At 42.3% G+C, this 13411-nt stretch overlaps 1 protein-coding gene across 1 annotated transcript in view; it reads right to left on the bottom strand.

Annotated features, from left to right (window-relative positions):
• Positions 1-1414: 1414 nt before the first annotated feature.
• PTBP3 (polypyrimidine tract binding protein 3) overlaps positions 1415-13411 on the bottom strand; it is a 48435-nt gene continuing 36438 nt past the window's right edge. Inside the window, exons 11-15 of the mRNA XM_081895002.1 lie at positions 11627-11660; positions 10921-11013; positions 10183-10399; positions 8727-8804; positions 1415-7193 (exon numbers count right to left, since the gene is read on the bottom strand). Of these exons, the coding sequence (XP_081751128.1) occupies positions 7061-7193; positions 8727-8804; positions 10183-10399; positions 10921-11013; positions 11627-11660 (555 nt within the window). The 3' untranslated portion in view covers positions 1415-7060. The remainder of the gene's footprint in view (positions 7194-8726; positions 8805-10182; positions 10400-10920; positions 11014-11626; positions 11661-13411) is intronic.

Below are 13411 nucleotides of genomic sequence, written 5' to 3' on the forward strand. Positions count from 1 at the left end.
CTCCTATATCTTGCCCACTTATTCATATCTTGCAGGAATGCCCTTTTTGGTATCCTGCCAGCTGTGGAAAAGTACAGTTGCTTGGGACAAGAAATACAGCCTTCCTGGTGGTTGTACCAGTATTATAATCAGAAAGCCATACCTCAGGAGGCAAAGATGGCTCCATCTTTTGAGTGTTTGACAAAAGGTTGCCAGAACAAAGTTTTTACAAGGCAGAGTTATTGACAGTGGAAAACTATTTGTGACGTGTTGTGCTTCTTCCCGCTGAGTTTGGTGATATTTTTATTTGCAGTTTTACATGATGTGAGCTAACATGTAATTCATGCATCTTAGAAAGGTGGGAGTATGTAGTTTTTTAAAATAAAAAATCTATTAAATGTTTAGATTAAATAAGAGGCACAAATAAGGTAGTGCAATTTCTTAAGCATCTCAACAAGGCTCAACTTTAAAGCATGGGTAGGCAAACTAAGGCCCAGGGGCCGAATCCGGCCCAATTGCCTTCTAAATTTGGACAATCCGGGAATCAGTGTGTTTTTATATGAATAGAATGTGTCCTTTTATTTAAAATGCATCTCTGGGTTTTTTGTGGGGCATAGTTCATTATTTTCCCCCCCAAAACATAGTCTGCCCTCCCGCAAGGTCTGAGGGACAGTGGACCAACCCCCTGCTGAAAAAGTTTGCTGACCCCTGCTTTAAAGAGTCATGGCGAGTGGCTCAGCATAAAATGTTGGAAAATTGACTTCTGTAAAATAGTGAAGCTGCTCAGTTGTTCGTATTGGGTTATAGCCAATAAAGTAACCACAAATGACTTCAGCTCCTGAAGTAGAATATCCCCTTCCCATGTGTCCTGCATGCACACACACACAAATATGCTCCAAGGGTTCCCCTTAAACTTGCAGAGCAGATGGGGGGGTGTATATGAGGGGGAAGAGGAGGAAGTGATTGCCCAAGTGGAAGTCATTCTGCTTACACAATGCCTTTGTTGGATAGCACTGTTGAAAGACTTGTTTTGCCCGTGCGTGAGAAACAAGAGTCAGCCTCTTCTTGTTTCTTTGAAATTATGTGATGTTACTTAAAACATAAGGATGCTCTGTGGAAATGTAGCTTGTCACAGACTTTAAACACAATCTGGAGAGAGCAAGTGCAGATGGCCAATAGAAGAAAGGAACACAAAAGAGAGACAGACATTAGCTTTACAATTAGAGGGGAGGGGGAACCCAAAGTAATAGACAAGAACGCAGAAAAATTTGAGAGTACAGATGTCATGACATTTATTAAGAGGCATGCTACAACTAGAGTTGTTAGAAAAAGAGTTAAGTATAGATACTCAAGTAATAATCAAATACACAAAACTTAAAAAGGAATGGAGCATCCGGCAGTGTACAGAAGTTCAAATTAACCATGCACTACGCAGTTAGAAAATAGGTTTCTTTAATATTTCAACTTCTTTGCATTTATAACATCAAGTCATCTCAACAACATGAAATCCTTTCCCCCCTCCAATTGCCACAAGCTGCTTAACAAATGAAAGCTGGTACTGTTGCTTATCAAAATATACAAGATAATTGATGTTTTTTTTTAAATATAAAAACCATTTTATACTTGTTCCCAAAAACCTTTTTTTTTTTGACAGGTAAAAAATGTTGTTATAAATATTTACAGCATTTTCTTGTGTTAGATGAATATTTTTACAAACTTAAAAAGGGATTTGTGAAGACATGAAAAGGGAATGTTTTGACTCTTGTAACTGCGCACCGTTCTTTCTCTTAACACAGCACTCTCTTTCCATCAGCCTCTTGCCTTATGCAATTACATTTGGTTCACTTTTCTCTTTCTTTTCTTTTTTTCTTTTTTTTAAAAAAATCTAATTTCCCATTAAGTAGTCCATTCACCAATAGCATTCATATAAAAGGCCACTTTACACCGAGTCTTTCAGGAAAAAAAATCGCTTGAGAAAGAGAGAGAACTGGCAAGATGTCTCAGTAAAACCAGAGCAGACAATCTTTGGTCATTGCAATGAGGTGACAAATCTGATACAACAATTTGCTTGGTCAGCAACTGTATTTTGAGACTGGGATGAGTTGTTTTCAGGAACAGGAGAATGAATTTGGAAAACAGCAAAAAAACATCGTCAAAGAGAGATGAATCTAAGTACATCGCTGGTTAAACTTTTCACTATCATTCCTAATACTGCACATAGATCCAAGAATTGAAAATTCTACCAAAGCATGCACTCTTCATTTATAACTGAGGATTTCTGGATACAAGGATCCTCAATATTTAATAATGTCCCAGTTGCAAGCTACTGTGACAACGACGAGCCACATGCCTAGAGTTGAACATGAATTCCTGTGTGGTGCAGCCTGATTCATGTTATAATGGTATAAAGCAAAGGGATACTAAACCCAAATGAAACAGTTAGCAATTGACTGCACATATGGATAGTTCATGGGTCATTTGGTGTGTTTTTTTTTACTATATAAATACACCTTTTCTTGAAAACAATAGTATTTATTCTAAAGACTGAAAGAGATAGCAAAAAAATTACACAAGACTACTGAAGGCACATAAACTTTGGTCCCATATTGTTTTCTTCTTCGTAAAAACCCTGAAATTAAATCTTCGAAGTTTTAAATTTCTTCAAATAATTCCTAATTGTTAAGATTTGATTTAAAAATTAAGAACAGTCTCATATACCACAGACAGATAATTGCAAAGACAATTAGGAGTTAGTTTGCTTCAAGAAAATCTCTGTGCGACCTGAACAGTTTTCAGCACAACTGTTTTAAATCTGACAGTTTTGTTCAGAGTTACCAGTCCACAAAAAAAGTCAAGGCAAATAAAAATGGCTTTAATACAGTAAACTACTCAGCCCCTCTCCTTTGAAAATAGCAGTACATACTATATATAACAGGATGAAGACTGAAAGAGCACATCTCAGGTTTGTCATTCCCAGAAAAAAAGCCCATATCCAGCTGTCTCTCTTCTTGGTCATAGTAAAAAGTGTAGCAGTTAGATAGGCTCGTTCACTGTAAAATTCACACGCTCTGCTTTATTTTACAGCAACAAGATTCCACTGCACAATCTCTCCGTCTGGGAAAAAGAGGTGTCACGTGGACAACTCAAGGCTACATTCGGAGATAGATATAGGCACGACGAGCCCTCAATAAATTCTCCAAGCACAGTAACCGTGCAACTGGTGGGAGACACGAAAGGCAACCAAGTTTGGGGGCAAGGCTTAAAATGAACGTATCTTTGAAGTTCTGTAACTTGCAAAAAGTGTCTGGATGGGCTTAGTTGATTCAACGGTGCAATCAAAAATTTCATTAGAGTATTAAAAGCCCCTCTCCCCAGATTATCGTGAGGCTAAAAAGCAAAGACTGCAAACATGAAGCCTTGTAACTATGCACTCTGGCCTTCCTGAGCCAGTTTTTCCTTCCAGTTTGTATCCAAAAGCTAGCAGCAGTTTGTCTTTCGGTTGTGAAAGCTATAATGGCTTAGCCTCTAGAAGTAAGAATCATAGGCAACTGTAGGTGACTAATCAGTTAAGTAACTTAAAATACCATTTTAAAATCTGGCCTCTCAACACCAAGGAGATGTAGGCTTGTTTATTTTATAAACCACATTGGCTCCTGTGGTGTTACATATCCCTTAATTTGATTTGTTAGCATTTCTTTCTTACAATGAACAAATCTTCCAACTGTGAAATCTTCCAATTGTGAAAAATATTTCCTTTGCCCAAAATGCTAAAAGGGAACCTTTGCTGAGGTTGCATATTGAGCAAAAATATTTAAACGTTATTAAAAGCCAGCATTCTTCAAAGACTTCATTGGCCAAAGCCCTACCCTAAACACATATCCCATACTCTACAGGTGACAGAAATGTCTGGCATGCAGGTGACACAAACAGAATTCACTTTGAAAGCAGTGGCCACTCAAAGCTTAAAATCACAACAGCTTTAGGGCGAGAGAAAATTCAGTTGATAATAGGAATGCTAGCAAAGGTCCAAGTAAGTCTGGAAAAGTAAGTTCCTCTGCACGAAACTTCTTGTCAAATATTTTTTCACAAAGGGATGCTAACAACATCCTCTTGAACACCTTAATCTTGCAGGACATTCACTGTAGATCTGCTAAATGGTGACAGAACAGATGCTAGCGTTCTGCAGCAAAAGAATAAAGGGGTCAGAAAGTGTTGCCTTTGTGGGACTAAGTTTCTTTTGCTTTGATGGGGAGGGGGGAAATCAAGCTTAGCTATTGCTGCAAATGGAATTACTGTTTTAAATGCAAACAAAGTGTGTACTGTACTGCCATTTCTCGTATTTGCACCTCATGGAGAAACAATTTCAAAAAGGAAATCAACCACCCAATCATTGAACACACATGCACTACAACCAAGATGATCAATACAGAATATAACATAATTATGACAAGACCACACAGAATATGTTGAGTATATCCAAAATAAAATTTAAAAAAAAGGTTTGCCAGCATATAAACCGTACGCCCTACAACTCAAAGTAGTCGAGAAATGACTACTTACAACGACACGTTGGCTAGAAAGGGCATTTTCTAGGGACTAAGTGAAGCTGTCTTTCGTGTTAGGATTAACCATTTACTTCTCTGTTAAGCATTATGAAGGTACGTTTTGTTTTTAGATTAGTTAAGTCAATAAATTAAATGCTTGCAATGTGTATTAGCATACATATAGGAAACTTCACACAGCACACGTGTGTGCGCACACACACACACACACAAACACACACACACTCCCCACCCTTGATATTATACATGCTAATGCTCATTCTCAGAACTTGTTTTTCCCCTACTTCAGGTACATTCATCAACTGCAATAACGTCCCCTTTGTAGCAGCATTAAACACATGGTGACCAAGATTAAAAGGTAACTTAGCAAATTATTCTAAAGAGGAGCCATATTGATTGGGGATATAAATCCAAAAAGCTATTTAATTTACACGCCTAAATGGGCTGTCATCTTGAACATGCTTACTTGAAGTCATGGTTCCATGGAATGAAGGAGACCCATTTAGGCTGGAATTTGGGACCAATTAAACTGCATTGCTAAAACAAAAGAGGATATTGGTATTCTAGGTGTTTTAAAATGCTATTTTCAAACAGCTGCAAAGCAGTGGTGGACTTTGAATATGGGATTAGTTATTACTGGACGTTAGTCTAGCGTTACACACACTCTTATCGGGTGACAAAATGAACACATTCATTTAATGTCCAAAGGTGATTTATCAGCCAGCTGACACAAATATAGCTATATAAGGTTGCAAAAATGTCTCACTGACTATCCTTTCATCCTACAGTGATGTTATCAAGAAGCTGACATCTCAAAGATAAGTTACCAAGTTACCATTTTAAAAGAAGCTTTCAAACTAGATCTAAAGCTATGGAATTCTTTTTGCTGACCAACAGCCAGTCTTCACAGAGCAATTTGACTTGCTAAAAAAATCCAAAAGCAGAATGAGAGCTACAAATCATTACACTCCATTTCACTTAAGTCTCTGTGTCCATTTTCAACACAATTTAAGGATTAATACCCTTATACTTGAGAGGAATACCTTACAAAAACAATGAAAAATTTCAGTAGACGTAACATCTTGAGACACCTCTAAAAACATTGTATTACAATCATAGAAATAATTTGTGTATGCCTAGATTTCACAAAAAATAGTTAAGATTGCATCTCATCTTGCTCTCCAAAGAGGAGTGAACATTCAGTATTGAAGTTGTGATATTTATGGAGGAAAGCCAGTCCACATTTAGTACAGCAAGCAAGTACTGTTGGGTGAAAAGGAATCCTGAGGCAAAATATTCTCAAAGAGCCAATGGCTCTACAGGTTAGATATCATGCAGAAACTGGAGAACATTCTTTAAAACCCAACAGTGGTGTCACTCAACTGCAACCTCCAAAATATTGTGAGGCCTATAAGGATGTGCATTGAGTTATCTTTAGTCCCCCACCACCACCCCTGTACCAAAGCACCAAAAATCTGATTTGACTATTACTTATTAAAACATTTTTTTTAAATCACCAAGCGTTTAAAAACTAGGACAAAGGAAAAAAAATCTCACCAAGCCACAATACAGTTTAAAGATACTTCAGATAAAACTCTAACTATTGTATCATTATAAGCACATAATAAGGCACGTAAGAAATTAAGTAAATACACAGTAATTCTGATTTAAGTATTAGAGATTATAGTGGTACAAAAAACCCTTGAGGTTTAATTTTATATTTTTAAACAAGACCTTACCAAAAATAACCTTTCTAAAAATTTGTCAAACCATATGACAGACCTGAATTTTTTTCCTTATGAGTGTAAACATTTTTTTTTCTGAAAGAAATGTACAAAACTTGAAATCAGGACATATTTCTTCTTTCATTTTCTCCAAAATCTTATTACACAGCATTTCATAGTAATAAAAATTAGTGGTCTCTTACACCATGATTCAATACCTAGTTTAAAAATTCACTATGATCACATTAAAATAATTTACCTGTGTCACTTACACAATTTATTTGAAAAAATTTACTTTGCTCCATGGAAAAAGAAGGCACTGCCTTTCCTCCAATATGTTCAACAGGTACTGATTAAAATTAGTAGCTAAGGGGGTCAAATAAATCCCCCACAGAACACTCTATGTGCTTAAAATAATCCACTAGATCTATTTGAAAACATTATTTTGTTAAGATAGTTTAACGGGACACAGAAATGTTGTGTAACATTGTTTTGGAATAAAAACCAAAAAAATATGCCTCTGAAATCATTAAAAACAAAAGAGGGGCTTCTACTGAAAATGTTGCGTTATTAAATACTACAGAAGAAAATTTCGTGGAGGACTGTTAGCCATTTAAACAGAAGAAGATATGAAAAATCATCCCTTGATTCATTTACTGTGTAAAGTAATACACATGAGCCACACAAATTTAATGGTTTAAGGACGCAGCGTTGGTTTTGGCTACTCCAGTCTCTTGTCTGAATTTTACTGGTAATTGTGGGTAGAGTCTTAAAAAGCAAAAGGTCACAGAAGTGTCAGATTGTAGATTTGGAGAAGGAAACTCTGAGGTGATGGTTCTCTCCAAGGTCATGATTATGAAGCTCAATAAGAGCCTGGATTGCTTCTTCCACAGAGCCCAACTGGATGAGAGCCATTTTGCGGTCTTTTCTAAAAGTGAAAAGGAAAGTGTCAATCCCAACCACATCTTAAAGACTTCTTCACTTCCCAAAATCTAAGTGTCAGGATAATGTCAGGCTCTGGGGACCCAGCTTCCTCCTCCCCTTTGGCCGTAGATAAGCAGACAAAGCGAAGAGTCCCTTACAATTTAAAGAGTATTTTAATGATCACAGCAAAAGAACAAAGCATTGATTCTCGGAATAAAGGTGTTCCCAATTAAGGATTCCACCCACTTCCCTCCTAGTTACTTCCATCTTGCAAAGTGATCTCGCAGCCACCATGCTTTTTGTATAGCCACCTTATCAGGCACGTCCAACTCCCAAGAGAATGCGATCTACAGTGGTACCTCTGGTTGCGAACGGGATCTGTTCCAGAGGCCCGGCGGCAACCTGAAAGGAACGCCACCTGCGTCTGTGCGTGCTGCAATTTGCCGCTTCTGCGCATGTGCGTGACGCCATTTTGCGCATCTGCACATGCGCGAGCGGCAAAACCCGGAAGTAACCCTTTCCAGTACTTCCGGGTCGCTGTGGGACGCAACCTGAAAACGCTCAACCTGAAGCAAACGTAACATGAGGTATGACTGTATTCACAGTATAAAAATACTGGCTGTGATCTACCCATGGTCATTGCCAGGCAAAGTTGTTGTGCTTTTTTTTGGGGGGGGGAGCCAAAGTTTTTGAGCTGCTCCTTTTTTTTAGGGCAGGCAAACCTGTTAAGCTTCTTTTTTTGTGGGTGGGCGATCGCTAATGATCATGCGATCAACCAGGATCGACCATGGACATCTCGCGATCGACCGGTAGATCACAATCAACCTGTTGGACATGCCTGCTCCATGGACCTTGGACTGATATGCTGAATACTATCCAGCAAGAGAGAGTCTGTTAGCTCTCTCTCTTCCAGTTCTTCTTCACTTTGCTGTTCACACCCCTGTTCATTCCAACTTTTGTCTTCAGAACTATGCCCCTCTACAAACCACTGTTCCAAATCTATACTGCTCCTGGGCAGCTTCAGGATCCCGGTCAGGAGCAGGGGGAGGGGGATGTTCCCACCATTCCTCATCAGAGCAGCACTCCTCAGCTTGATCTCTGACAGATAATCAGTGAAACAGAACCACAAGACAATTCCAAACACACAGTATGATATGGTACAATCTGTAGGCATTTCATGTATGGTCTTTTATTTGGCCTTCATCTCAAGAGATGAACACCAAGAAGCTCAGCCACTAGCTGGTTATGTCTCCCTTCCTTCCACACATCAGTTTTCCAAAGCCTTGCTTAGTGCAAGATTATGCTGAACCAAAGACTTCCAGCTATAGCCTCTCAGCTTCTGCAGCTTTCTTTACAGGAAATTATGTGTAAGAGAAAGGACCTATTTAAGTGGTGCAAGTTCATATAATTACATCCTCACCCCACCCCGGATTAAGTCCCAGTATTGAATTTCATGTTCCATCTGTATTTTCCATCTGTATGAATGCAATGGATGAATTCCTTGCTTTAAAAAACTTAATTTACAGTGGATACTTACGGGAAGAATTTGAAGGCTTTCACAATACATCCAGTACCAGCAAAAAGATTCTTCAGGTCATCTACTGTGACAGAAGGTCTGTAATAGATTAAATCCCTCGTGTTAGCTAAATATCCAGGTCTTGACGACAACAACAACAACAAAAAAGACCACATTTTTTTATTTATGTCAAAATAAACTGGTTAGCTTTTAAGGTGTGTTGCTTTTTAGTGTGTTGCTGTAACTTACTACCATGGCTACCTGTCCAGAAACAGAGCTCAACAACACCCCCCTTTTGGCTTTTTCCCAATTCACAGACAATCTGGGTTTCTTATATTCTAGTGGCATCACAAATAAAGGGTAAGCAACCAACCTTTCTGGGCTCTTATGCCCTCTTACGTGCAAATTTATCTGGCAGAATTTGTAATATTTTGTTTAACTTCAATGCCTCTGAATGATGTAACCTTCTTAGCTCTGACAGGTTGTAGGGCTGTCTTTTTATTATGTACTATTGTGGAAGAATGTGGGCTTGCTGTTTTTACTTTTTTCAATGTTGAATATTTTCTTTAACCTTGCTTATGCCATTAATATCCCACCCACTCCAGGGTGATTCATAACTAAATAATACTCAGAGCAGAGTCAGTGAAATAAATAGACAGACATAACTTAATTCCATTGTTTACAATGGAACTAACTCTGACTATGACTAATGTAGGGTATCACCCAGTATTAGGAATCTAAAATTCCCTTGAGCAATTGATCAGACATAATCCAGCACCAGTTTAGATCAGAGATTGAAAACCAATGCTATATAGAGAATTATGTAATAATAATAATAATAATAATAATAATAATAATAATGATGATGATGATGATGATGATGATTTATTTATACCCCGCCCAGCTGGCTGGGTTCCCCCAGCCACTCTGGGCGGCTCCCAACCAAATATTAAAAACACAATGCAACATGTTTTAGACTACTTCAGAATTCTGCTGTTCTTGATGGCTGTACATAAATGTTTGAGATGCTCTTAAAATCCATGGAATTATTGCACAAGAAACTCCACCCAGGATGCAGACATTCTGAAGCAACTCTTCAGCATCTGCTGATGCAAGCTGCTGCTGCTGCTGGAACAAAAGAATTTATTTCGAGCCCATGAGCAAATGGCTTCTCTGTATATAGCCTACAAGTTGGCTTGTTTTATTTGTCATGTAAACAAAACCTGTAAGTCATGCAGCAGACTGTTGCAGAACACAAGTGGTTTAGAGGAGCTGTCATGCAACTCAGATGTGTCATGCTCTTTCTTGCCTCTCAAATCCAGTTGTTCATGTCCAGGGCCAGCCCTGCCATTGGGCAAGGGATTTCAGGTGTCATGGAAGGGCAGCAAATTGTTCTCCGCTTAAATTAATTATTGTTATATGATTGCAGAGGAGAAAAAGTCACTTGGGCTAGCCCTGTTCACATTTAGATACTTACGGAATGTTGGATAGGTGCAGAGTGGCAGATGGTGGAAAGATATTTTGGAAGTTCTTTGAGCCGGGTTTCTTGAAGCGATGCAAAGGGCTATTACTATAGTCCTTAGTCAAACCCTGATCCTCTTGTCCCTCACGAGGAAGCTGTACTGTCTGGTGCTTTGAGAGTGTGACACGCAGCACCTTCCCGTATAGTTTTTGTCCATTTAAGTGATTCATGGCTAGAAAAAGAAAGAGAACAGATGGAACGCTACCCCACTGAATCTGTGCTTACAAAATGCTTGCCCCAGTTAAGTGAGGAGTAGACACACTTCAACTCAGCTTTATATTCAGTCACAGTTGCACATTTCAGGAGTTCTGATTTGCAGAGAGCTGCTGAAAGCACAGAATCTTGCTACTCCAGCACATCTTTTATTTTCCGTCAAGCGTATTTCCTACTATGACTGAATACCTCCTTCAAATTAATCGTGGACACTTAAAATAATGGATCAAATCCCTTTGGTCCCTTCCGCTTGCAAAAGGGCTTTTGATTCACAGCAGACCCCCTTAACGGAAGGTGGTGGAGAGACTCATTTTCCCCTGAAAACCTGCTCAACAAGTTTGGGGGAATCCCCAGAATACAGAGAAGGTGACACAGAGGAACCAGCAAAAATCCCATCCCCCTCCCATTAATGAAGACTCCAAAAGCAGTAGGCGCTCTTCAATTGGACCTGTGTATACTGTAACATGACACTGTTATTACCTAGTTGGGCTTGGGTTGCATCTGCCATCTGAACTAAGGCATTTTCCTTCTTATTAAACATGATTTTTACACGGTGGACATCACCATAAACACCTGCAAAAGCAAAACAAGTATTTTTCAACACACCTTATGCACCAATCTCATTCAAGTTATTGGCTACTATTTAACCAAGTAGATCCAATGGAACAAATCACCAAGACTAAGTTAGTTCTATTAATTTCAGTATCTGTATTCCTAGTAAAACTTAATTGAATGCAACCCTTTATATGCAACACTGGAGTATCACATCCACGTCATGCTAATGATCATTTCAAAGAGAGCATTTAAAACAACAACCAGGAAGCTGGTGAAGCTTGTTAGAAATAAAGCCAGACATTGCGCAAATATGATGAGTGTACTAAATACATACATCTTCCACATGAATGCACAGATCCAGAGTTTGTCTTATCCTAAGCTCAATTATTCCATCCTGAAGTAATCATTTACCTGGCCCAGTACATATGTGTTTAAGAAGCACATAATGTGCATCTGATTATCAGTATTTGCAATGAATACAGCTGAGAATGCAGCAAGAACTAGCACACAGTTAAATAATCGCCACATGTAGACAACTCCGCAGAATTTAAAACTAACACAGTTTGAAAAATCAGTCCCTCAGCTAATATCTTTCTTATTTTAATCTGGTCTTGTACACAAACCAACTTACCAAACAGAATAAAGAGTCCATCTGGTGTGATTGCCTGCAAAAAAAATCACAAGGCAATATTTTTTAACCAAGCATAATGTATTAAAAAGAAAAGGTGCGTCAATTATTTTAGGATTGCCAGAGAACCTTAACAGGTAGCAAGTGCTTGAATAGATATGTGAAATACAATATTAGGTAGACCAAAGTGCTATTATAAAGTAAAATTACTTCAAACATCCCCTGCCCCAGAATGTTTATACAGTGGTGCCCCGCTAGACGAATGCCTCGCAAGACGAAAAACCCGCAAGACGAAAGGGTTTTTCGGTTTTTGCGACGCTTCGCTAGACGATTTTCCCTATGGGCTTGCATCGCAAGACGAAAGCCCATAGGGAAATCTCGGGGACCTTTTTTTAAATGCTGGCGGTGGGGAGCAAAGCCTTTCCCCCCCCTCCGGACTTCAGAAGAGGTCCAGGAAGGCCGGCGGGGGCGAAAGGCTTTGCTCCCCACCGCCAGCATTTTAAAAGCGTCCGGGATAGCAGGGAAGCGCTTCCCGCTATCCCGGACGGCTTTTGAAGGCAGGCAGGCTTTTGAAGGCAGGCCCTGCCTGCCTAACCGGGGGCTTTTAAATCGCCCCGGGACTGTCCGGGGCGATTTAAAAGCCCCCGGACGGCTTTTGAAGCCTCCCCCAGCCGCCCGGCATCGGAACGATGTCCCGAAGCCGGGCGGCCGGGCGGGAAAGCCTCCCCCAGCCGCCCGGCTTCGGGGCATCGTCCCGATGCCGGGCGGTGGGGCAGGAAAGCCTCCCCCAGCCGCCCGGCATCGGAACGATGTCCCGAAGCCGGGCGGCCGGGCGGGAAAGCCTCCCCCAGCCGCCCGGCTTCGGGGCATCGTCCCGATGCCGGGCGGTGGGGCAGGAAAGCCTCCCCCAGCCGCCCGGCATCGGAACGATGTCCCGAAGCCGGGCGGCCGGGCGGGAAAGCCTCCCCCAGCCGCCCGGCTTCGGGGCATCATCCCGATGCCGGGCGGTGGGGCAGGAAAGCCTCCCCCAGCCGCCCGGCATCGGAACGATGTCCCGAAGCCGGGCGGCCGGGCGGGAAAGCCTCCCCCAGCCGCCCGGCTTCGGGGCATCATCCCGATGCCCGGCGGTGGGGCAGGAAAGCCTCCCCCAGCCGCCCGGCATCGGAACGATGTCCCGAAGCCGGGCGGCCGGGCGGGAAAGCCTCCCCCAGCCGCCCGGCTTCGGGGCATCGTCCCGATGCCGGGCGGTGGGGCAGGAAAGCCTCCCCCAGCCGCCCGGCATCGGAACGATGTCCCGAAGCCGGGCGGCCGGGCGGGAAAGCCTCCCCCAGCCGCCCGGCTTCGGGGCATCGTCCCGATGCCCGGCGGTGGGGCAGGAAAGCCTCCCCCAGCCGCCCGGCATCGGAACGATGTCCCGAAGCCGGGCGGCCGGGCGGGAAAGCCTCCCCCAGCCGCCCGGCTTCGGGGCATCGTCCCGATGCCGGGCGGTGGGGCAGGAAAGCCTCCCCCAGCCGCCCGGCATCGGAACGATGTCCCGAAGCCGGGCGGCCGGGCGGGAAAGCCTCCCCCAGCCGCCCGGCTTCGGGGCATCGTCCCGATGCCGGGCGGTGGGGCAGGAACGCCTCCCCCAGCCGCCCGGCTTCGGGGCATCGTCCCGATGCCGGGCGGTGGGGCAGGAACGCCTCCCCCAGCCGCCCGGCATCGGAACGATGTCCCGAAGCCGGGCGGCCGGGCGGGAAAGCCCTCCCCCCTGCCCGGCTTCGGGGCATCATCCCGATGCCGGGCGGT

The sequence above is a fragment of the Podarcis melisellensis genome, assembly GCF_964234715.1.
Source record: "Podarcis melisellensis genome assembly, chromosome: 17".
Classification (NCBI taxonomy): Eukaryota; Metazoa; Chordata; class Lepidosauria; order Squamata; family Lacertidae; genus Podarcis; species Podarcis melisellensis.